At 38.3% G+C, this 26178-nt stretch overlaps 1 protein-coding gene across 1 annotated transcript; it reads left to right on the top strand.

The window, feature by feature from the left end:
- Positions 1–25213, top strand: LOC108274457 (growth arrest-specific protein 2). The gene is made up of 8 exons (XM_017484643.3): positions 1–181; positions 5142–5309; positions 7355–7479; positions 13926–14067; positions 18105–18168; positions 18265–18427; positions 18573–18680; positions 24142–25213. The coding sequence occupies exons 2-8, from the start codon at positions 5162–5164 to the stop codon at positions 24349–24351; spliced, it is 960 nt and encodes a 319-aa protein (XP_017340132.1). The 5' UTR covers positions 1–181; positions 5142–5161; the 3' UTR covers positions 24352–25213.
- Positions 25214–26178: the final 965 nt, after the last annotated feature.

Genomic DNA, 26178 nt, shown 5'->3' with positions numbered 1-26178 from the left:
GTGGACTTGGTGTCCCGGTTGCAGCGCGCGGCGCAGGGAGTTGTGCGATGGCAGAGCGGGGCGCGAGGAAGACTAGAAGCGGGGAAACGAGGCCACCGAGCAGAGCTGAGAAAGCATGAACATTGCCACACGGATAGAAACAATCAGGCCACAGCTTTCCCAGAGCATTGCATTAACAAAGGTGAGTCAAAATGCCAAAAGAGTTGGAGTAACTGGAGGGATAAACTAGGAGAAACGCTATTTTCCCATGCATTTTCAACTGAAAGTGGCTCTTGCACAACAATGATGTAATATTATATTTATTTTTAGTGCATTTTATTGATTTGCATTCCTTTGGTACTGAAATCGAGGAAGCATAAATAAAAAGGTGATAGATAACAAACAACGTGATATTCTCCAGGAGCAATAGATTCATGGTGCTACTTTAAGTTTTAAAAACCAATTAAATGATTTTCATCTATTAATGTGTGCCTCAAAAGTTAGATTTGGAGTCCTCATCTCTCTACACCAACATTTAATTTCTTTTCTACATTCTGTAGTTGAGAGCAAAAACAGACGGCTGTGTAACCAACTGACTGGAGGGTGAAGTGATTTTTGTTGAATATTGCAGTGACTATATATCGGGAAAGGGAGGGAAAGCATTTTGGAACTTTATCACTGTCTGTCTAACGTATCCTGTGTGACACGTGTGGTTTCTTTATAAGAGGGCAAAAAATAGACGCAGCTATAGAGAGAGTATGAACCCAACAGCTTTAAAACATTAAAGCTGTTGTAAAAACTGAGGAGACGCAATGTCATGCACACATGCTGTACTAAGAACAAAATATTTTACTTTTATTTGACTTGTTTCTTTTAAAGACAGCAGACAGTTTCACATTTTTCTTTCATATGAGCGATTAAATAGTTATTGTAATTTTAACAACCACATTAAAGACAGAAACTTCTGTCAAAGTATAATTAAAGTCAATCTGTTCACTTCTGCCCTACAGCAGGTAGTCAAGTAATACTTAGGCACTGTCAGTATCGGAATACACATCTTTCCAAATGTTGAACACTGATCTGTCTGACCTGTATGAAATCTGCATAGAAAATAGAACTTAGCTTCAATCAGTCAGTCAGTCAGTCAGTCTCTCTCGCTCTCTCGCTCTCTCTCTCTCGCTCTCTCTCTCTCGCTCTCTCTCTCTCGCTCTCTCTCTCTCGCTCTCTCTGCAGAACAAAGTGGTAGCCTCTGAGTTTTCTGAAGCAATTTAGCAAGAGTTCCAGGATATATTTGATTCTGTAAAGACTTCTTCTGAATGCAAGAGGGAATGGTCAAAGTAGTCATAAAGAAACAAACAATTTGCCTTATAATAATTTGTCTTATACACAAGACGAATGCCCACTATTTATGCCTACCAGGGACGATAAAAAAAAATAGTCCAATAGGTATCTGTGCAAATAAGCTATAAACAATTTATACATATAAACAAATCACTGTTTCATTTTGGTTTTAGGTGGACTGTAAAGGGCAGTTAGGACAGCAGAAGGAAAAAGATGTCAGGTTTTGTTCCATTGGGAATGACACAGCATTCAGCTCATGTAACTGAAACAGCTCTCTTTTGAATGAGAGGCTTTGTTTGTCAAGCTCAGCATCACAGGTTAAAGGTCATAGACTATAGGTGTACAGTACAGGGTGATCTTCTGATACTTCAATGCCATTGGCATGATTGTTATACATACAATTACTCTGTATGTGTATAAAAAGAGAAAAAGTTGGCTATTTATATTAAAAATGTCCATGCATAATGTTGTGTAATGGCATAGATTATTTGCTTTAAGTTTACGTTCCTTAATACAGACTCCCACTGCACACACTGACCTTTCCCCTCATCTACTTCTGACTCTGACTCTGTGTGCAGTGTGTAAAGGGCTTTCCTATGGTTCAGTTGGTTTATATCTGGATACACCATTCTATGAACACCCCTGGTGTGGAGTTTAGCATGTGTTTCAGCTATGTCATGCTCTGAGGTGTTATACCAACAGACTAGGTTTAAAGGAGAGGTAACTGTAATGGCTGGACATAGGTAATAGTCATTTGTGATAGTGGGGGCTCAATGGATAAGGCTCTGGCTTACTGAGCAGGCAGTCAGAGGTTCAAACCCCAGCACCAACAGGCTGCTGCTGTTGGAACCTTGAGCAAGGCCCTTAATCATGACTGACCCTGTGCTCTGACCCCCAATTTCCTAACAAGCTGGGATATGTAAAGAAAATAATTTAGCTGTAATGTATATGTAACAAATAAAGGCTTCTTTTTATTTATGCTAACTGACAAGTTGGTAGTTTTCTGTTTGCTTAAGGCAGTTAGGTATCTGTTTTGTAAAACCTTCCTGCAGTACTGTTTATCAGTGTAAACAAAGATGCAGAGTATGTAGTCATAATAATAAGTCTGCCATGTTATCAGTGTTTGCATTTATGATATTGTACATGATATCATTCGAGTAGGTATGGCACTTTATTAATGAGAAAAGGTGGTACTGCCTTAGTTTTGTTTATTTAAAAAGAAGGTGATGGTATTGTAATTTAGACCACATGGGCTACTTGGTCATCAGTGTCAGAAAGAAATTATGTAAATGTTGGGCATTCCAATATGTTAGCTGCTGCTGTAAAGAACAATATTTCTTACCAAAGTTTCATTTGTCTTGTCAGTGTAAGCAGCTCACCAAGGGAGAAGAACTTGCTCTGACTGTCACCACCTTGTGATGGTGTTAAATGGCTTGCTGCAGACAACAATACGAAAGACCATGGATTTATGTGTTCGGGAGTCACACCTGTGTGCCAGAGCAGAATTGAACCTGGCATTGCACAGAATGTACAGCCTTTCAGTTATAAAGCTCTGTTGCCCTTGGAGAGACGTTTTGGATCTATTTCCATGTTTCTTCTCTATGATTACCTGTATGAAAGAGATACTTTGTAGCAGGAGTCAAGAGAGGCTGGTGAATAAGAAAGCCCTATGCCCCAAGTCTTTAGATTTAACTGTAATCCACACCAGTGATGAAGAATAGCAAAGCACATACTGTTCTTTATACACAGAAAAGCAAATAGCGATGTAGGCCATTTCAGTTTATTTCTTTCTGCTTTGTGCCATGTGATCATTGTTGGTGCACAAAGAGAAACACAAGACATCACACTTATATTCACATTTGCCTTTGCACTTATTCATTTAGTGAAAGCTTTTAACCAAACCATCTGGCTATTTCAGGACTCAGTAGCGATAATTATTGCAGAACTTTGTATGTACAAAATGACAGGTAGCAAATCTAAGATAGTTATAGGAAGAAACAAAGGGAACGGCAGATAAATAGAATAGCTGGACTAAAAGGAACCATGCCATACTTACAGTGGTGATGCAGTAGTCACTAGGACCTAATTTTCTGGTTTGATTATCAGGAAAAGCTCTTCCTGATGAGATCTTGAACATGTGAAGTTTAACTTGTTACAGTCTGCTTCAATCAAAGTCTCCTTAGACATAGGTATGAGGTTTTAACATGGCAGACTCAAAATTCACTCTTAGGCATGTTATATTAGGTAGGTTGTCCAAATAACTAAAGTACACTAATCAAGAAAGATACATTAAAAACAGCTACATGCATAGAACAGTCTACAATAAGCTAAAGTTAGTAAGTGACAGCTATTGGTTGCTAAAGGTTTAATAGTGAAGTCTTAGGATTGTAGGTTTGTGCTCCATGTTGGGAGTCCTGCAAATGTATTTATTTGGGACAGTGGTAGCTCTGTGGTTAAGGTTTGAAATAAGTTATCAGAAGATTGTAAGTTCAAATCTCAGAAGTGTATTCTATACTGTTTCTACTATAAATTGCTTAGTACAAAACATCTGCCAAATGTAAAACGGTAAGAGAAGCAATGATATGGGAATATCTGTTCCAATGAGGAAAACATAATGAGCAAAAACACATATTTGGAGGTCATCATCTTCCAAAACATCCTGTAGGATCTTAAGACAGAGGGATAAATCTGAATGGACTGAGTAAGTCACAACTTACTTTGAAATGTTGTCAGAGCTTATATTCATGTTAGTGTTCTTCACACAGATGTGTTACTGTCTGAGGGACATTTAAGTTTGCAGAGAGCTTTACTTTCCTTCAAAGTAAGCATTGTTGGATTCTGACCACAAAATGACCCTTTTGTAAAAAGAGATGAGACTAAACCTGGAAAATGATGAGAGAACTTTGTAAAGAGGCTGGGCCTATGATGAAAGAGGAGTGAGAGGATGGTCAGAAGAAAGAAAGCCTTAGTGATTGCCATGAGAAAGTGAAATGATTAACTGAAGCCCTTTATCTTGGTAAAATCTGTGAAACTCTGTGGAAACTAGACTTTACCTTTGACATCTGAATCTCCCTGGACAGGCTCTGTTTGTGTAGGTGGCTTCTTTCCACATCTGATACCAATCTGAGTAGTCTTAAGATTGAAGCCAATCAGACATCTAAAGACTGTGAATAAAATATATGTACTTTTTTGGAAAATGATTGTGATTCAATAGCCTATGTAAATCCCCTGGGGAGAAATTAACATGAAATGAGACAAGAATATAGAATCTTGGTTCCTGAGTGGAGCAACAGAAAACCATTTGTGCTATAGCTGGGAGACGGTGAGTTTGAATCCTAACGATGCCACAGTCATCCATGGCCGAAAGCCAAGGGAGCAAAGTTGGCCATGCTCTCTGGGTGTGAGGGATGTTATTACTGTTTCTCCCTTATCAATCGGAGTGGCACTAGCCAGTCTCAGGCATCTGTGAGCTTATGCACACAGGAGAGTGCAGATCTGAGTGTGTTATGCTACCCTGTGATGAAACATGAGCAGCAGTTTGAAAAGATGCGGTTGACTTGCTTGTCTTAGAGAAACCATATGTTAGCTTTCACCCTCCCTGGTTGGTAGCTGTCATAATTTGTGGAGAAAATGGGATGGGGGAAAAAAAAATCATTATACATAGACTATAGAATGAGACATCTTTGTTCTTTGCTAATGCTAGCAAAATACCAATTGTACCTTACAGTGAATCTCTCTGTCATTGGGTTTTTTCTTTTCTTGACCCTCCTTATCCTTATTTCTCCATCTCTTACAGCCTTCATTCTGTTTTCTCTTTTTAGGCCAGTGAAGAAGGGCAAGTATGTGCAGCTCTTTGAGTCCTAAGCAGCACCCATTTGGCCCAGGCCTCACTGACCTACAGCAGTACAGTCTGTGGCTGGCCAGCAGACATGAAGCCAGCCTTCTGCCTATGAAGGAGGACCTGGCTCTCTGGCTCACCAGCATGCTGGGTAAGTAGGGAACATTATTCTCCGATGTGTTAGTCACAGTGAGTGTCTTAATTTTAGCTCGTGTGGGTTGTGATTTGCATAAACCTATGTCAAGACTGATGAAAAGCATATTACCCAGCATTTAAGGGAGAAAAAAACAGGAAGAAGACAATATATTTAAGTCAGATGTCCTTCGTCATGGTATCTAATGTGTATTTTGTTATGTAATGTGCATTACTAAACTAGCAATACGGCTCCTGTCCCATAGTTATGCAGGAAGTCACATGATTTGCATTGCTTACAGCATGTCCTGTTGCAGTGTTTACCTTAGTCAGGGTCATATAATCATTTAGGTGTATAGTGTAAACATTTTATGTTACTGATTCTATAACATATTCTGGGCAGCACGGTGGTACAATAGGTAACGTTGCTGACTTACAGCTTGGCTAACTGTCTGTATGGAGTTTCACTTGTTCTAGTTGTGTCAAGGATTTCCTCTGTGTTCTCTGGTTTCCTTCCACCTCCTAAACACATGCTGGTAGGTGGATTGACTACTCTAAATTGCCCCTTGTTGTGAACGTGTGTGTGTGTGTGTGTGTGTGCGCAAAGTGTAATGGATTGGCGTTCTATCCAGGTTGTATTCTCAATTCACATAGGCTCTAGATCCACCACAACCCTGACCATGATAACACAGTTACTAAAGAAGAATGATTGAATTGCGTATTGTACTATTGTGCCAGTTTGCTCCTGTATTCTTTCCACACATTTCCACACATTCTGCAGCATTGTATTGCTTATTTTGTTTGCACTCAAGACCAGTAGTGATTCAGAAGCATTGCACAGATATTACGAGAAGAATGGTGGTGTGTCATGATTCTGGCGCAGGTGTGTGTGTGGAGTGGAACGTCAGTGGAATGTCTGGCAACAGGCAGGTTGTGTAAAGCCAGCAGAGGCAGAAGCGGTGCTGCTTTTCTGCCTGGAGCTGCCGGAGAAGAGCAGTTACAGTGGACCACACGAGCACCACAGCAAACCACACTCTCCTCACTGCACTCATTTTGAACCTTTGCATTCATTAGTGGTGTGTAGCTGCCTCTAATGTGATGTGAAAGCAGATATCTGTCTACAGATGTGTGTAAGCAGTGTGATGTACGAGCATAGCTGAAGAGCATGCGGCCACTCAGTAGGAGCTGCTGTGCAGAGAAGGCAGATTTCCTGTCTATGTCCCAGCTCTAGTGGCATTTATTTACACTGTCACGGTGCTGCTATTTCTGGGAATTACGTGTGATTTGCAGTAAAATTTAATTAGAGTTCAATTGTTATAGAGTACTTAGTTTGATTTAAATGTGTCAGGTTCATGATTGGAATAGAAAATCTAGCTTGAGGCTGGAATTCGTTTCAAGGCATGGTATAGAGTTTATTTTGCTTTACTGTATGGAGAAAGCATGAGGGCGGGCATGAAAAGGGAGGGGATTTTATAAACTCTCAATGTCTCTTTCTGCTCCCCGTTCTTTACTTACCACATTTGGAACTCATTAAAGCATCAAACCCCCCTCTACCACTGCACCCCTCTGTTTTAGAAACAAAAAATAGATGAAAAAAATATACTCTTTCCACAGAACCCCCTGCCACTACCTCCTATTTCAGGGTGATCTAACTGAGAAGGAATGATTTTCTGGAAGCCAGTCAAAATCAGCAGCCACATGTTGATCAGTATAGTATCTGTGAGCATATGTGTGTGTGTTATCTGGGCTACTATGCAAAAAAGCAACCAGTTGTTTTCTGTTGAGCCATCACCACTGCTGTTTGTGCTGTTTCTCCCACACTGAAACAAGTTTTTATCAGTTAACTTCAGCTACTGGCTCAATACTCCACTAATTTTCACACTTAAATAACTCCTGACCTGCACATGGATCACTTCATAAATTGGGGATTTATTTACCTTTCTGTTTGATAGCATTTAAAAAAATACTTAAACCATGCACAAAAACATGAAAGCAGGCATCTTTCTGAGGTTTTGTTTTCTGATTGTTTATTTTCCCGCCTTCTTCTGTGTCCTTTTTTCCCAGGTGTTGAAATCACAGCAGAGAGTTTCATGGACAGATTAGATAATGGCTTCCTGTTGTGTCAGCTGGCTGAGACTCTGCAGGAGAAATTTAGGCAAAACTGTGGAGAACTGTCACCACCTGGCAAGGTCCTTTCTCTCTATCATTCACCTCTGTTTATTTAAGTACAACACAGCAAAGACATCACATTTAATCTTCATACAATAGACACACATATTTAAAAAAAAAAAAAAAAAAATAAATTCTCGGGTTTCTCTGATCTGCTGTAAAATAAATAAATGAATAAAGAATGCACACTGAAAATGGAAAAAATCAGTGACAACTGATGTCTCCACAATTCCTGGCCTCCAAATTCCAGATCAGAAAATCACATGCCTTTCTGATTAGCATTCATATTCTCTATCTTCAGCTCCAGGGGAACGTGAAGCAGACAAAACACTGACTTATTAGCCAAATGACATCAGCATTTTTATCATCGCTGTTAAATCAAGTAGAATTTCTTTTGCAGATATTTACAGAATCAAGCGGCTCTCGTGTGCTAATGGAACAATTGGAGTGTGCTAATGGAACAGCAGTATGCATTTACGAATAAACCTTGGAGTGAATACAATAATTCTGTACTTTTTTCAAGGGAGTTTTCTACATTCATTTCATAAGCTAACAGTATTGTGACACTGAATATTCACGCTTCAAAACTTTGCCAACTTGCTTATTAGTTTATAGTATTTTATAGTGTTATAGTGACCCCTTACCGAATTGCAGCTGATCACATGTCAGCATACTGTCTAGCAATGTGTGCTGTGAATCATAGAGCACTGAATATTGTTGGAATTACGGCATGTCTTGGATGATCTTACGTGTTGACAGGACAGGGCTGATTCCAGTGTATCGCTTTCAGGTGGCTGATGTGTGTCAGCAAAATCTGGACATAGCTGGACGTTGCTCTCTCACACAAAGACTTTTGTCTGGAACTGTGGATATTTGCCATCTCCTCCTCAAAACTCGCCATTGTGGGATGGTGAACTTCGGAAAAATGCTGAGCGTGCTGATTTATACAGAGCCGGCTAACGATATCAAGGAGTCGTTAACTTTTTCCCCAGAATTCCCCCCAGATGGGAAACGCATTAAGGGCGGTAGATTTTTGGTGGTAAATTAAGGAAATATTTCTGCTTTTGTTGGCTGAAGCCCATTTTCTTCAGAGGCTTCACAATGGTCCTTTTTGCTGGTTATGACTCCCTACAGTTTAAATAATAGAGCCTCTTCAGAATAGCAGAACAGAGAAACTACATTGTGCAGGTCATTACTACACACTACTATATCATTTGCACTCTGTGTTTCAAAAGCTTTATCCAGGTATAGTGTATTAACGGTGATTTATATTACAGGAAACTTTAATAGCTTAACACACTGGTATGTGCCTAACATAAGGTTGAGATTTCTGTGGGACAGAATTAGGTTCGAGACCATAACTTGATGGAGGTTTATGCAGTTGGAGAATCAAGCATATGACCTTAAAGCTGACAATCAAGAGACCACTGAAGGAAAATATAATTTTTTCAGACTGGTATGATGCATCACTCAATATAATAACAAAAGCATTAAATGAATTCATGTATTTAACCATTAATATTTAGACAGTGTTGAAGAACAAATCCATACAAAGACATATTACCTCCCTGGTAGTTAATTATATATACAGTATCTCACAAAAGTGAGTACACCCCTCACATTTTTGTAAATATTTGATTATATCTTTTCATGTGACAACACTGAAGAAATGACACTTTGGTACAATGTAAAGTAGTGAATGTACAGCTTGTGTAACAGTGTAAATTTGCTGTCCGCTCAAAATAACTCAGCACACAGCCATTAATGTCTAAACCGCTGGCAACAAAAGTGTGTACATCCCTAAGTGAAAATCTCCAAATTGGGCCCAATTAGCCATTTTTCCTCCCCGGTGTCATGTGACTTGTTAGTGTTACAAGGTCTCAGGTGTGAATGGGGAGCAGGTGTGTTAAATTTGCTGTCATCGCTCTCACACTCCCTCATACTGGTCGCTGGAAGTTCAACATGGCACCTCATGGCAAAGAACTCTCTGAGGATCTGAAATAAAGAATTGTTGCTCTACATAAAGATGTCGTAGGCTATAAGAAGACTGCCAAGACCCTGACACTGAGCTGCAGCACGGTGGCCAAGACCATACCGCGGTTTAACAGGACAGGTTCCACTCAGAACAGGCCTCGCCATGGTCAACCAAAGAAGTTGAGTGCACATGCTCAGTGTCATATCCAGAGGTTGTCTTTGGGAAATAGACACATGAGTGCTGCCAGCATTGCTGCAGAGGTTGAAGGGGTGGGGGGTCAGCCTGTCAGTGCTCAGACCATATGCCGCACACTGCATCAATTTGGTCTGCTTGGCTGTCGTCCCAGAAGGAAGCCTCTTCTAAAGATGATGCACAAGAAAGCCCTCAAACAGTTTGCTGAAGACAAGCAGACTAAGGACATGGATTACTGGAACCATGTCCTGTGGTCTGATGAGACCACTGTGCTGCATGAGTGCTGCCGGCACTGGGGAGCTACAGTTCATTGAGGGAACCATGAATGTCAACATGTACTGTGACATACTGAAGCAGAGCATGATCAGTATGATCAGACCTAAACCCTATTGAGCATCTGTGGGGCATCCTCAAACGGAAGGTGGAAGAGCACAAGGTCTCCACCAGCTCCGTGATGTCATCATGGAGGAGTGGACGAGGACTCCAGTGGCAACCTGTGAAGCTCTGGTGAACTCCATGCCCAAGACGGCTTACGGCAGTGCTGGAAAATAATGGTGGCCACACAAAATATTGACACTTTGGGCCCAATATGGACATTTTCACGTAGGGGTGTACTCACTTTTGTTGCCAGCGGTTTAGACATTAATGGCTGTGTGTTGAGTTATTTTGAGGGGACAGAAAATTTACACTGTTACACAAGCTGTACATTCACTACTTTACATTGTAGCAAAGTGTCATTTCTTCAGTTTTGTCACATGAAAAGATATAATAAAATATTTACATAAATGTGAGGGGTGTACTCACTTTTGTGAGATACTGTATATATAATTAACTACCAGGGAGGTAATATGTCTTTGTATGGATTTGTTCTTCAACACTGTCTAAATATTAAGAGATGAGATACTATATATATATATATATATATATATATATATATATATATATATATATATATATATATATATATATATATATATACATATATATATATAGGGGACAGAGAGAGTGAGCTAGTGCTTGCTGGGAATGCTTGCTGCTTCCCACAGAAAAAAGTCTGAGAGAGAGGGAGAAAGAGAGGCACATGTGTATGGAAATATTTGAGGTCATGACTCCTGAGGGACAGAATGAGAAAGAAATGAGAGCTAGAATACTGGAGTCTATTGATTATGCATATCACGGGAGAATGAGAGACCAAATTTACAAGCTGGGAGTAGCTGAATCTGGGTTTTTATTTAAAAAAATATATTTTTTGAATTTGTGTGATACAAGAAGAAGTGGGACTGGACTCACAAAGTGAGGTGCATGTTACATATGTTTTCTAAGCTTAGGAAAGCTTCGTATTTTACTTTCAATTGAGCTTAATAGGAAAACCATTTTTTGTGTTTAAAGTCACTGGACACCAAGGGGCTATATAAATCTGGCACTAAGTATTGGTATCTGGCTCAGTACTAGTCTGAAATACTAAATCCAATCTACTATTGGATTGTTACAAAATGTCATGTTGAACATGTCATTTTGATTGGCCCATCACAGAAAATAAGACACCAGCTGTCTTATACCATTGTGTCCCTGATATATTTATAACTGAGCAATAGAAGCTTGCAGAGTCAGTTCACTTATTAACAGCGATGCCAGTATGAGTTCAGTATCAGGTGTCATCCTGTACTCAAAGCTCAAATTATGTTCTTCTATTGAAAATAGACAAAATGAGAGGGAAACATCTCTAGACATTGATGCTCTGTTCTCCGCATCTATGTGACAACAGAACGTTAGAAGTCCTTGTCTATTTATCAGCACAATATAGTATTCCTCTTGTCCTCATCCCTGGCTCCTTACCTGTTTATTATATATAAATGCTGTACTTAACGTTTTTAACGTGCTCAAAGACCTCTGTGCCTCATTTTAATTAAGATTTATGTAGTTGAAACAGGAATATTATCAGGCAGAAGGTATATGTAGTATAGAAGGGACTGGCTATATGTTTTTGTACTGTAATACTATTATGGTGCCAGCACATGAAATGTATTCCATACAAGCAGGTTTTCCACAACTGTGAAATTGGTGCATAAAAATAAGCACATCAATATTGTCAATGTATAAACTCTAGCTGGGAGGATTAAAATTTATATTTATAAAATTTATATTTGGTAAAGAGAAGAACAGCACTGAGTCTCTTCCTGTAATGTCTAACAAGATTGGAGAAACTTGTAGAAGGATCTCGGACCACCCCTCCATTCAGAACATTTCAAACAATTTTATATTCTTATGTTTCTGTATGTACATGTCCCTCCTCAATTCAAAACACAGGGTTTTAGCAGGTTTAAACCCAGACATAGCCATTACAAAATGGTGAATTTGTCTGAAATTGTGATCATTTCTGATGCTGATTCTGATGCAAGTTTGAGGCTATTATCTTGGTGAAAACCCATCTGTAGAGTCATATAGCCATAGTCTCCTGAGAGAGGCACATAGGATTTAAAGGGATACTTTACCTAAAAATGAAAATTCCATCATCATTTACTCACCCTCATTTCGTTCCAATCCCATAAGACTTTCGTTTATTTTCGGAACACCAAGACATTTTTAATGAAACCTGGGATTTCTGTCCCTCCATTAACCAAACCTTTCCAAAAAGTTTATAAAGGTATTGTAAAAGTACTCCACGTGACTCCAGTGGTTTAATCCCAATTTTATGACAGATTACAAATGCTTTGTGTGTACAAAAAATCCCTAAAATTAAGTCTTAATTCACTAATATCTTCAGTTCCTCATAGATCTCATGACGCACGTTCACGAGAGAACCACGATGCATACGTGTTGTGTTGATGTGAGAGCAGACAAAAAAATGCAAGTCCTCTGTGTCGAAATCTGCAAACATCTTTGTTGCAAAGATTGTTTTATGTGACTCAATTTGTGTAAAGTATCCCGCTTCCTCTGTTGAAAACAGTGCAGTGCTTCCAGCTCACGTTGTATCGCGAGAATGTCTGCTCTCGTAACATTTACTAAACTGTGCGGTTCTGAATCTCTGATTTTTGGATTTTTATTTTAGCCAACCTCGTCGCTGTACAGAGAGGCGGTATTTATGCATCTAATTTCTAACTTCTGCATCTAACTTTTTTTCATTTTTATACCAGTTGGACAGGACAATAACTTAAACAGATATGATCTTATCTTATCGTTGTGGATGACAAAGAAGTTTGTGGACAGTATTTTTTAAATGTAAATATTATTTAAGGATATCAATAATTGCCTAGTTTTTAATTAAAGGAAGCAAAGAGTATGATGTTTTGCTAGAGGAAAAGTAAGTAGTTGCCTCTTGAAAGGTGCCAATAATTTCCATAGTAAAATTAATAAAAAAAAAATTGAGCTGGTGAAAATTTATTTGTTGAATATTTTATAGAAAAAATTGCTGGATGTGCATGCTGGTGTGGTTGTAGGAGTCTGTGGGGGAGCAGGAAAAACTTCTGGAAAATCCAGAGAAAAATCTGATCCATTGTAGACTGCATTCTTCCTGCATGACCTCACTGTACCTATCTCAGACCCAGACACACATATCCTATAGGCAGGCATATGCTACATAAATCTGATTGTGAGTGAGGATGTGTGCGTTAAATGACATTATACTCCCAGTTCCTGGCAATCTTATTGTCAAGCCCCCTGTTTCCCTTTCTCTTTCTGTCAGGTTCAGTATTGATCACTGAATAGAGAGTAGTCATGATCTCTGGCTGTGTAACCAGAGCTGTGGATGGTGGGAAAGAGATCAGACACTGGTCAGTGATTAGACCCTGAAAAAGTATAGCTCAGGCAGCAGGGTTAGACACCTAAATAACTAAAGTGTGTGAGAGAAGAGAGAAAGAAAGAGAGAAAGTCAAAAGGAAGAAAAAATGGAGGAGGACAGGGAAGAGGAAAACAGGTCTAATGGTCTAACATGAGAGAATTGGGAAAAGGAATAATTCTGAGTATTCAGATGGTCAACCTATTTAAAATTAACTATAAAAAAAAAAAAATAACTATACACACTTAAAAATCTAAAGACAGTTAAAGGTAAAGATTTTGGGTAAATTATTTGTCTAATGTAAAAATGCCCATAAATAATGTTGGAAGGGTTGCATGTGTGGACAGGTTCAATACAGTAAACAAATTGTTCCACATTGATATTTTTGTTATTGTGCATGTTTTAGTATTTCCTGTTAAATCAAATTTGTTGTAAATTAGTTCACTTAACTGATTTTTCTTTTCTTTTGATGGGAAAGCATTTCTGAGTGATCAAACTTATGACTGAAAGTTTGTGTATTTCAGCCAATCCCTAATCGGAGGATCCCATGTAGAGCAAGTGCCCCGTCTGGCTCTTTTTTTGCTCGAGACAACACAGCCAATTTCCTGTCATGGTGTAGAGAGGTGGGCGTTGGGGAGACCTGCTTGTTTGAGTCTGAGGGACTGGGTGAGTAACTTTTCCTTAGATTAAATTTGACACATTTGTGGTTTAGGTACTGTAGCCCAGGATCAGCCTTTTTTGCTTGCTCTAGAGTTTTGCTCTTTCTTTCTTTTTTTGATGCAACAGAGGATACTGTAGGCTGCAGCTTGGTGACATTTTACATCTCCTCTTATGATGTATCTGGCTCAGTGCTAGATTTAATAGTAGCCAGACCTTCTTTTATGTCTAATGTTGTGGGATGATGTGTTCATGATGACATATGATGTGTGAGATGAAAAATTCACACTGAATCGTATCCAGCAGCTTTGACTTTGTATTATTGTTTAAGTCTTTCCAGTAGGGTTGCTTGGTTAAGGAAAAAATCATAATCACGATTATTTTGGTTAATATTGAGATCATGATTCTTAAACACGGTTACTCACTGACTTTGGAAACATCATGCATTTATTGAACTTTTTTTAAAAACTTTTTATTGTATTTTTAACATTGAATTTCCTTGAAAATAATTCAGCTGAAAAAAAATATATAAAACAAAACAAACAAACAATATATTTACACACTTAAATAATGTAAAAATAAAAAAAAATAGATCACTATGCCTTTATGCACTAATGCTTGATTTCTTGTTCTCACAAACAGTCTTTTTTTTAAATGTAATTTTTTTACTTATAGCTGCTTACATTCTTATGCTTTTGCACGAAATTTCGGTGTTTTCCGCATTCCTTTTTACTGTATTGATGTCTCTCTTGTAAGCTAGAGGAGCGCGTTATGTGACACATTGTGGCGATTCGCATCACCAGAAATGAACTTTAAACTTCCTTAGCCAGTGTCATTCTGTCTCCTGGTTTAGATCAGCCTATAGTTTCTGCATGATCTCTAGAAAGGAAATGACCGTATTAAGACCAGCTGTCATGACGCTAGAGGAAATTAGCTTTCCAATGACACCAAACGTTATTTCTTTTTGTTCCGCATTGGACTCCTTGAAACATAGAGATGCACCGATACTAAATTTCTCAGCCGATACCAATAACCGATTATTCAGAGTGATATCGGCCGATACCGATAGTTCTGCCTTTCATGCCTACTTTTAAATTAATAATAATTAATTCCACAATTCCGTAAGAAATGCAAATAAAAACTATTCTCTCCATTTCAACAAGTTGTTTCACAGTAACTGGTCTCATAAACAGAAAACAAATTACTCAATTTAACATAAACACATGAACTAAATTCTGAAGATTAAAGTAAGATTTCTTAACTTATTGAATGTTATTAATTCATTTTAACATTGACAATCTAAAAAACCTCCTGTTAGTGTCACATTCACTCACCACAAACAGAGGCATTTCTACTTCATCACTGACATCAAACTGGTAAAATATAATAGAAACTTTTTTATATATTAACCTTAACTGGATATGAGACACACTACTCTACAAATATATTTTTCTGAGCAATATATACTTTTTTGTCAACTCATCTTCATTTGAATCTTTCAGCATTGTACTGGCGCTTTAATTCAGCACGGGTAGCGCGACCAAAAAAAAAAATTAGACACCGAAACTCCTGCTTCACTGCTGTTTACGTCCGGTGTAAAATTTTAGCAGTGCAGAACTTACAGAGCTTACAAACTGCAGTTTTGTCGTCATTCCACACAAGAGACATCGGTGCATCTCTACTTGAAACCAAATTGTTTCTGGCTGAAATGGTTTTATCTTTCTTGTTGACCAAATGGTCCCATTACTGATGATCACACTTCACCAGCAGGTCACATACACCTCCTAAACATAGCAGTGGAATCTGACTGAGAGGTTACATAGAGCAGTTACATTGTGTACAATTACTTGGTTTTGGCACAGAGGAAATCCTTGTGCTTCTAAGTGTCCTCACCTTGGGGCTTTTCTGAGCAGCAGACTGTGGCTGGCAGTGGATATGATAGAAAGAGAGAAAGAAGTGTCTCCTCTTTTCCAACCTCCTCTCCTTACTGTCTAGGATGGTGAATGGACCTAATTGTATCATGCTAGACTCTCTGAGCTTGTCTCACTCTCTCTCTCGGTTCCCCTTGCTCTCTCTCTCTCTCTCTCTCTCTCTCTCTCTCTCTCTCTCTCTGTGTGTCTCCCCCTCTGTTTTCTCTAAACTGCTATGAACTCTAGTTACCTTGGAAGATGATAAAAATTAAACCAGATTTTCTCTTTATTCAGGTTTTGTACATACTGTATGTTCAAGACGACTGGAGAACTTAATATCAGAAATAGAGAAAGAAAGAAAGAAAGAAAGGAAGAAAGAAAGAAAGGAAGAAAGCATGATATGAGGTGAGGTAAGGAAAGTAGGGCAGGAAAATGAAACTGATTCCTCTAAATGAACACAGTTTTTTCCCCTACACATTGCAGTTACACAGTCAATTCTTTGTTTTGTATGTGTGTGTGTATAAGACCTTGTATTTTTGCGAACAGAGCTTTGTATTTTTATAATGTGACTACTTGGCTGCTTTCATCATTCCTACTTCAGTATAAAATGGTCTAATTGATTGAATCTCTCTGGACCCTCAGATCAGTGAAGTTGATTACACGTGCGTGAAATGAGCTTTTATATGCTGGGTTTTTGTCTTTTTGGTTTTGGTCCTGGGCCATTGTTCAAGTAAAGGCTCGTTTAGGGTTTCATTCCAGCCAACTGGCTTAATATTACAAAAGATGCATATAGATCTGACTATGTCATTTTAGACGTTTAAAGTTTTATTCATTTTTGCTTCTTTCCTCCTACTTTATTTTCTGCTGAGGTAGATGAATGCATGCATGGAGCTGCCATTCAAATCAGGTGGGGTGCACTATAGTTTGGAGTTGAATTGAAGCTCATTATGTGTTTACTGCATGTTGTACTGAATCACCTGATCATTACTCTGTCATGCGAATGAATCTTGACTAATGAGGCATGAAGCATTTAACAACAAACAGATGTGTATTCTATGAGCAGGTGTTTTTGTAGGATTATAAATATCAAATGTTTATGCAACTTCTGAAGCAATATTGCCACATAACAGGCTGGATTTTCTACTAGCATACATAGAAGTATTAGCTTTGACACCTACCTGAAAATTTCAATTTGCACAAACTGCACGGCAGTTTCTGAACATTTTATTTCTGGGAACTTTTCCTAGGATGTAAACTTTCCAAAAACATCTTTATATGCATACAGGCATCGGAATATTCCTGTATACGTGGTTGTTGTAAGTATACCCGAGTTGCCATTCCTAAATACCTAGCATACAGCTAAGCATCTGTTAGAACCCACAATTCCTTGCAGACTGAATATGCGCATATATCTCCTTTCAGTGGATTTGGATCGGGCAATCGGATTGCGGCATTTACATTCAATACTAATTAGAATATTGCCAAATTACAATAAATATTGGAATATTGATGTGCATGAAAATGTAGTCCTTTAGTATTGAGTCACGTAAATGCCGCAATCTGATTCAGATTCAGAATTGGATTCAATCCAGATTTAGATTAAGACAATATCTGATTCCCCAAATTCTGATTCCCACTGCTGGAATATACCTGTTTTAATCTGAAACGTATTGCATGTCATCACCTCATTCAGAAAATCCACTGAAAGGAGATATATGCGCATGCTCAGTTCACAAGGAATTGTGGGTGCTAACAGATGCTTAGCTGTAGGCTAGTAATTTAGGAATGGCAACTCAGGCACACTTACAACAACCATGTATACAGGAATATTCTGATACCTGTATGCATATAACCATTGTATCTGGAATATGGCTGAAACCTGAATATAGACCATAAATGGAATTTGATGTGCATGTAAATGTAGTCACTGACACGTGCTCCTTTAAATCTGTCCAACAGTGTGCATTTTCAGCACCATAATGTACATACTTTTTTTTTCATTCATCAGCTTCTCACCATCACATTTCTGCATTGTTGTGCTGTTATTATGTTATGCATAATGTTTGGGCATCTTTGAAATACCTGGATAAATGTTGAAAGATTTGTGATTTTTGGTTTCTATTGTCTGGTCTCCAGTCTTGCACAAACAGCCACGTGAGGTCTGCTTGTGTCTGCTGGAACTGGGGAGGATAGCGGCTAGGTAGGTGGAATATACTGAATAACACATTTTCATACCATTTGCTCTGCCTCATAATTCATCTGAGTGCCATTTGATGGATGGATCTTTCTATGTCAGGTATAAGGTCGAACCACCTGGGTTAATTAAGCTGGAGAATGAGATCGAGATGGAAGAGAAGGCTCCAGAGCCGCCTTCCTCTCCCGTCTCTCCCACTCAGGGCACTTCCTTTAAGAAATGCTCCTCCTGCAAGAAAAGCACCGGCCAGCTCCTGGATGATGCTGTAAGTATGACATATAGCTCCAGCTATTACACTGGAATATACAGTATGGAAACTTTAATTATCATATATTATACATGGATTGTTTGTTTGCTATACAAATTGCCTAAATACTTTAGATCTATAATTGAAATTGATGTTTGCTCAGGTAAGGCACATTTCTGAGGACCCTCCCTGTAAGTGCCCTAATAAGTTCTGTGTCGAGCGTCAGTCACAGGGCCGCTATCGTGTTGGAGAGAAGATACTCTTCATTCGGGTGGGTATACTCTATATACTGTATGTACATACTATATGAGTTCCTTCTGTTATATGGAGACCTTGGAGTTATAAGGTACTGTCTGACTATCAGTTTTAAGATATTGAGTCATAATGTTTTGACCCGCAATAAGGTCAAAGCAGATACTTCACTTTTTTTTTTCTTTTTTTTTTTTTACAGTCTTTTGGTGTGAAACATACATGTATATACATGTATGTAAATGCATATACATAAACAGTGATGAAAAAAAAACCCAATAGAACTTTAAAATTCCAAAATATCAATATGACTGTCATTCTTAGACTGTCAGTCTCTCTCTTTTATCTACATGTACACTAGGGGTGTAATGTAGGGCCACTATCTTTGTGTTTAGCTGTGCTCCAAATATCCATTTCTGTATTTCGTTTAAACTCAAAGTGCACCTGGCCTAAACTGGAAGTTTTAATTAACTGTAGCATTATGTCCCTGGAAACACTGGTAGAAATGCCAGCACTTTTAGCATGATGTTTGAATTTAGGCTCAGACAGTTTCTCAACCTTATCTACATGAATGCATAATTGGTCTAATCTATACAGTATATGTGTTCTGGACTGTTTTCAATACTGCTTGTGCAGTTATTTTTTTAGTTTGTTTGTGCCTTTGTAACAAATTTAGTTGGTGCTCTGTCCCAAAATATAAACAAACTAGCAAGCTAATTTAAACCACCACCACTCTGATCATGCAGTTACTAAGGATGACTGTATGAAAGCTGTATTTTCATGTTAATGAACATGGTGTTTCTTTGTCCCTTGAGCTTGACATATGATCGCCTGCTCACACAAAAGTAAAAACCTCCCACTAATGGCAAGTTTTCTTTGTCTGGATCTCAGTCCCAATGCAAACTCTTCAACCGGATACCCTGTGGAAATTGAAATGAGCAATCAAGCACTATGTAAACAATTTGGAATATTCAGTGAGCAATTTAGAACTTATTATGAGTTATCATGATCGATATCAGGATAATAAAATCATTTCAAGTCAGCTGTTCATCCCTAACCTCATTTTACTGGTTCACAGACCTCAGTTTAAGAAGCACTGATCTTAGAAATGTACACAAGGAGCATCCCACAAAAACACATATGCTGTCTCCAGACTAATTGAGATTAGTGAGGTATGGCCTGGTACCCATAGGAACTCTGTTACCTGGCAACACAAAACCAGCCCTCACACCCTGGAGAGAGTGGATGATTTAGTTACAGAATATCCTCTGTGTGTAGGTGTTTGCTTTCTCTCAATATTCTCCTCACTCCTAGTTTAACAGTAATAGCCAGAGTGATGATGGCCAAGTGGAGCAGAGATGAGAGGGAAGAATATTGGCCAGGCTTCAGAGCAGGCAAATTGGCAAATTGTATACAAATACGCAATTTGACCATTCCTTGGTGGATTTTCTATTGTGCTTAGGATCATTATCCTGTTGAAAGGTCCACTTTCTGTTCAACTTCAACTTTCGGACAGATGTCCTTACATTATCTTCAAGCACTCTTTGATATGATGTGGAATTCTTAGTTGAATCAATGAGTGCAAGCTGTCCAGACCCTGAGGCAGCGAAGCAACCCCAAACCATAACATTTCCACCATAGTGCTTCACAGTTGGTATGAGGTACTTCTCCAAAAAACTGTCTTTGGTCAGCGCCAAACATGTCTGCTGTTACTGTGGCCAAACAACTCTATCTGTCCAGAGCACATTATTCCAAAAGGCCAGCCCTCACACCCTGGAGAGAGTGGATGATTTAGTTATAGAATATCCTCTATGTGTAGGTGTTAGCTTTCTCACAATATTCTCCTCACTCCTAGTTTAACAGTAATAGCCAGAATGATGATGGCCAAGTGGAGCAGAGATGAGAGGGAAGAAGTTTGGCCAGGCTTCAGAGCAGGCAAATTGGCTCCATAAATCTTTAATGAAGTGGTGGTGAGATAGTGACAAGTGTGTCAGTACTGACTGCACTGGACTCAAGTATGTGGCATATTTGTAATTGAAGGGGTTTTGAAATGGTGATGAAGTACTAAACATAACAAAATGTTAAGATGCAGAGATATTTAACAAGAGTCATCTAGCAGTAACATTTCTGCAGGAAGCCAGTTTTAGACACTCTATCCTTCTTGGTGTATTTATAACGAGTGTGTCTCACACATTTATCTCAAGTAACTGCTCAGACATCTACTCAACAGTCTACTCAGATCTCCTTAGATCAGTGTAAGATTAGTGTGTTGAATGTGCACAGAAACCAATTTGATATTTAAATTAGGAGTATGACAATTATATTTCAAATAACATTTATTCATTAGTCAGATACTTTCATTCAAATTACTTATACAGTCACACGCTATGGACAATTTAGAGATGCCAGTCGGCCTACAGTGCATGTCTTTGGACTGGGGAAGGAAACTGGGGTACTCAGGAGAAACCCTGAAGCATAGGGAGAACATGCAAACTCCGAACACACAGGGCAGAGGCGGGATTCGAACCTCTACCCCAGAGGTGTGAGGCACTTTTCATTTGGTATGGTTTCCCCATTTTGATTTGTGTAAGAGTTAAATTTTAAAAAATAATTTCGTACACCACACACTCTCTTACTGCCATTCGCCATTTCCACAACAACTATAGATCATACGGAAACTAACCCATGTCTGCTTTTTATTTTATTATATTTGTTTATCTTTGAAGGATACAATTCTGTTTTCTGTTTGTTTTTTTTAAAGTACAAATTCCATGTTCAAACCCATATCTCATTATGTTTAGAAATTCCCTCCTCCATAAAAATTAATAGAATACATAACCATTTCTAAATGTGAGATTCTTTCTTCCACTCAGCTTTGTGTGCTGCTTAGAAACCAAGGCCATGTCATTTGATAAAAAACGACCTTGAGTGTCTGCTACCAAATGACAGCTGATGTTTTGTGCAATAATACACTCCTGCTTGCATTCTATTGCTTTTAAACAAAAGCATAGCAGCAACATGGGCCATCACCTATTCATATAATTCTTATCGCAATTGAAAGCCAAATTCTTTGAACAGCTCCCACTGAAGGACAGAATGTATAAATCACTGCGAGAGGTTATGTAGGATGTCGGCCTATCTGCAGTTGTTTTTTCTTCCCTTGCTACATTTACTGTTGTAGACAGCAATTCAAATTCAAACCTTGGTGAATAGCTGGGCTGAGAAGTTGGATGAGTCATGAGTAAAGGGAATGGAGTAAACACACATGACTTTAGGTACCTCTCAGACAAAAAAATAATTTATGGTAATCTGTAATGTTTGCTTGAGTTTAGACATGAAAAATACTGATAATGAGAGAATTGACCTTCACTGATAACCTTAACATTTTACTCTGCTGACTGTGTGTGTGTGCGTGTTAGAGCTCTTCAATACTGGGGCCTTCTCTCTGCTTGTGTGTTTTAAAATGTGAATGAGACATTGTCTCTCCACCCAAAGCCTATTAAGTTGGTGAAGGCAGAGCCTTAGGGCTCTTCCTCACTGGAGCCATCATGGCCGCCTCTCTCCCTCTTCGCATTAAGCACCTTATGAATGTTTTATGTTATTATACCACCCCGGGGCAGTATAAACACATTTCAGTGTATTGAAAAATAGGCTCTATGTTGCTTTGCTCCTTCATATTGGCACTCTTGTTGTTTGTTTTTTTCCTATTTCCCTCCGGCTTTCACTTTTGGTAAGTTGTAGCTGTTCTGTAGCTTGTGTTTTGCTGGGTCAGCGCCTTATTTCAAAGGGACAGCTAAACCAGAGGGCAAAATTGATAGCTTGTCATTTTTTTGCCCTTTATAAAAGTTTAATCGGGTCGATCAGTGGCTGTTTGCACTTGTATGCTCATGGAATAGAGGAACTTATTGCTGAGTATTTTTGACCTTCCACAGTTTTATTGTAAATCTTATGTGAGTAAATAATGTGCTTAATAACTGTGCCTTTGGATTAGTAATTCATTAAACTATTTAATGATACTAAACAGTAAAAAAAAAAAAAAGGCTAAATTAACTTTTAAGTCAGATTCCTTTCAATGTTTCTTCTCATATCATCATATTTTTTTCTTGCCACTGTCACCTGTGACTTTTCATTAAGGATCCTGAATTCTGTAAATATTGATTTTTGTTACAATAACATACAAATAAAATTGAATTTATTTGATAGGTCGTTTCATACAAATGTGTCCCGTTCCTGACCTGTGTTCCTTTTTTTATCATTTGCTGTGTATACTGGCAGTTTATGATAGGTGAGTAAATGAGAGGCTTAGGGCCCCTAAGGATTAGAACCAATAAGTGAGAAGTCTTTCTTTTATTCACTGTCTGCCTTACTGGATTCAAGGTGAGATTGCCATGGCATCCAGTCTTGAGAATGTGCCTTGGGCTGCATCAGGTGACAAAAGCCAAAATCGGGGTGTGAAGAAGTGAGTGGAGGTGTTGAGAGAAGAAAAGTGATTTCAGAGATTGACTGTGTACACATTGAAAGGATGAAGGTCTCGGTGTTTGAAGTTGCTTGTTTAATAGATCAAAAATTATAGAGAGATTTGGAGTAATTCTAGTATACAACAGTTACATGGTTCAGTAAGATGACTTTTTTTGTGGCTCTGGGCTATGAAAAATTTGAGGTCCCCTTAAAATTGATAGTACATATGTTATATAGAAATGACAACAGCATAATGAATAGGCCAGTATGAAGTAAGAAGATGGTGTGTCTACACTAATCTGATGCAACAAGACAAAAAAGAATAGGAACACAGCCTGGACAGGGCTACAAACTCAAAATGACAATTGCTTTATTTTGTGCTTGTAAGTTTCAGCCAGGCAGAAAATTAGGAAACGATAATGACCTCTGACTTTACTGGATTACAAAGTAGCATTTGCTTTTTTGTGATGCAGCCACTTGACACCTTTATACCACTGTACAGGCTTATTCTGACGAGCTGAAAACTGACAACAACAACAACAACAACAACAACAATAATAATAATAATAATAATAATAATAATAATAATTGTGTAATTCATAAACTGTTTCCTTTCAATCAGCATTTACCAGCTGGTAATGCTGGTCTACCAGCTTGACCAGCAAGGCCTGTGTTTTGGCAGCTGGAAGCTGGTCAGACTAAGCTGGGTTTATTTTATTTTTTTAGCGGGGTGGCTCATGTGCTGTTTAGATTATGAGCATGAACTGCAATATATAGTATGAATATTACATTTTATAGTGTGTATTGCTATTAACCATGCCCACATCACTCACTTACATAACGTGTAACATGAAGGCACGTGATTTTCATGATGTAATTAGCATGATGAAGGATACATTTTTTTTTTTTAAATAACTGTGTGATATAGTGAGATGCTAGACTGGAGCCCATATAGTCTATAATGTATCTTTAAACAGTATTTAAAAGCTTTAAGCATTTTCTCAGTGATCTTTCTTTTTTAATAGATGCTGCACAATAAACACGTGATGGTGCGAGTAGGTGGTGGCTGGGAGACATTTGAGAGTTACCTGCTGAAGCATGACCCCTGCCGTATGCTTCAGATTTCCAGAGTAGAGGGCAAAGTGTCACCCATCTCCATCAAGTCCCCTAGCATCAAGGACCTAACTCCTGACAGCTACCTGGTGGTGGCGGCCCACTACAGAAGTAAGAAGTAATAAAGTCCGGTGACAGATGAAGAATAGGCTTTGAGGTGAAACTCATTTCACTTATGTAAAGTATAGCTGTTAGCTGGCATTAATTACCTCTAGCATCCATCATGTGAGGCTCAAACCATTGGGATCCAGTCATTTATATCTGATGCAAAAGCCCAGGGTAAAATATACTCTGGACTAAGCAATAGCAATCTCAAACTTTATTTCCGGGCTTTATTTTTCTTGCAGATTGTTATCAGTACATAGACTGCTTTTATTAAAATAGCTAATTTAGCTAATTTGACACACTGTGTCTGAACAGTACAGCAGGGCTGAAACACAGACTGTTGGGGTTAAGGGGAGAGGGACTGGAAAAAAAATCATAAGATTTTTATTTGTATATTATTTTTGACATCTCAGAATGCAATTTGGTGAGACGAAGATGGGATTGCAACTGATATATGTAGTGTAGACTATAGTGATTTCTTTTTGTTCTACTTCTTTTACTTTCATTAGTTTAGATTTCTGCATAACTATTGCTTCAAGTTGAGTGATGTATATACATTTACTTTTTTTTTCTCGCAAAATGGCAGACATGTCATGTCATAACTTCTTAATGTATATATTTGTGGTATTATATCGTATCTCAATATTAAGCAATGTTGTTTTCTCTTGAATTTTTCTAGGATTTTATTAAACACTTTTAGATGATGACTTTTTTTATTGTAAGACCAGATATAATGTAAATGTAATCACCTTTCCTCTGTGCAAGACCAATCAAACATATGAGCTGTTGATAGAATCTGATGTGTGTCTGGAGTGAAATAAATCAGCAAGCGTTTCTGGGATTTTATCCATTAAATTAAAGTAACTGATGTTTCTAGAAGCACGTTGTGTACCATAATGTATTCTGGCCACACTCACATTCCTTCCCATTGAAGCTTGATAGGTTGAAGCTCATCCCAAGAATAGGCTCCAGTTGCATAGCAGTCCTACAGCGACCTCGTCTGGTTGAAACTTTTTCATATTTCAATTAACAAAAAAATATCCATACATCCATCCATTTTCTGTACAGCATATCCTACACAGGGTCACAGGGGAGCCTGGAGCTTATCCTAAGGAACTTTGAGCACAATGCAGGGGACACCCTGGACGAGGTGACAATCCATCGCAGAGCACAATCACACACACATTCACACACTATGGACAATTTGGAAATGCTCATCAGCCTACAATGCATGTCTTTAGAGTTAAACTAGAGTACCCAGAGTAAAACCCCAAAGCATGGGGAGAACATGCAAACTCCGTGCACACAGTGTGGAGGCAGGATTCAAGTCCCCAACCCTGGAGGTGCGAGGCAAAAGTATGTTCTCAATATTTCAATATTAAGATAGTGATCTTGCACTAAATAAAGTCCATGATTTCATGTAGTGTTGTTATTACAGTACTGAGATTAATTTAAAGGTATGCAATAGTAGTTTTTATTAGAACTACACACAAAAGGAACAAAGGTATATTCACATGCATAGGGTCAAGTTAGAGCAACCAATCCACCAACCGGCATGCTTTTTGGGAGGTAAGAGGAAACCAGAAAACGCAGGGGAAACCCATGACATGGGTAGAACATGCCAAAGTCTGTATGGAGCGCAAGGATGGAAAGTAATGAAATGCATGTACTTTTGTTACAGTACTTGATTACATGGTTCACGGTGTCAGTACTTTTTTTTTTTTAGCTATTTTTTATACAAAAATTTTTTTATACATAAATTCAACTTAGCTACAATTTTTTCTCATCACAGTTAAAGAGTTAAAACATAATGCATTGAATCCTGGAAGACTGTAAGCCAATTA

This window comes from Ictalurus punctatus, chromosome 14, assembly GCF_001660625.3.
Source record: "Ictalurus punctatus breed USDA103 chromosome 14, Coco_2.0, whole genome shotgun sequence".
NCBI classification, from domain to species: Eukaryota; Metazoa; Chordata; class Actinopteri; order Siluriformes; family Ictaluridae; genus Ictalurus; species Ictalurus punctatus.
This window is presented reverse-complemented; position numbering and strand designations above follow the sequence as displayed.

Bases quoted from the DNA above. Each gene is read 5' to 3' on its own strand.
- LOC108274457 (XM_017484643.3), top strand. From the start codon at position 5,162: ATGTGCAGCTCTTTGAGTCCTAAGCAGCACCCATTTGGCCCAGGCCTC. The intron at 5,310-7,354 runs GTAAGTAGGGAA...CTTTTTTCCCAG, and splicing joins CTGGCTCACCAGCATGCTGG to GTGTTGAAATCACAGCAGAG. The intron at 18,169-18,264 runs GTAGGTGGAATA...TTTCTATGTCAG, and splicing joins CTGGGGAGGATAGCGGCTAG to GTATAAGGTCGAACCACCTG.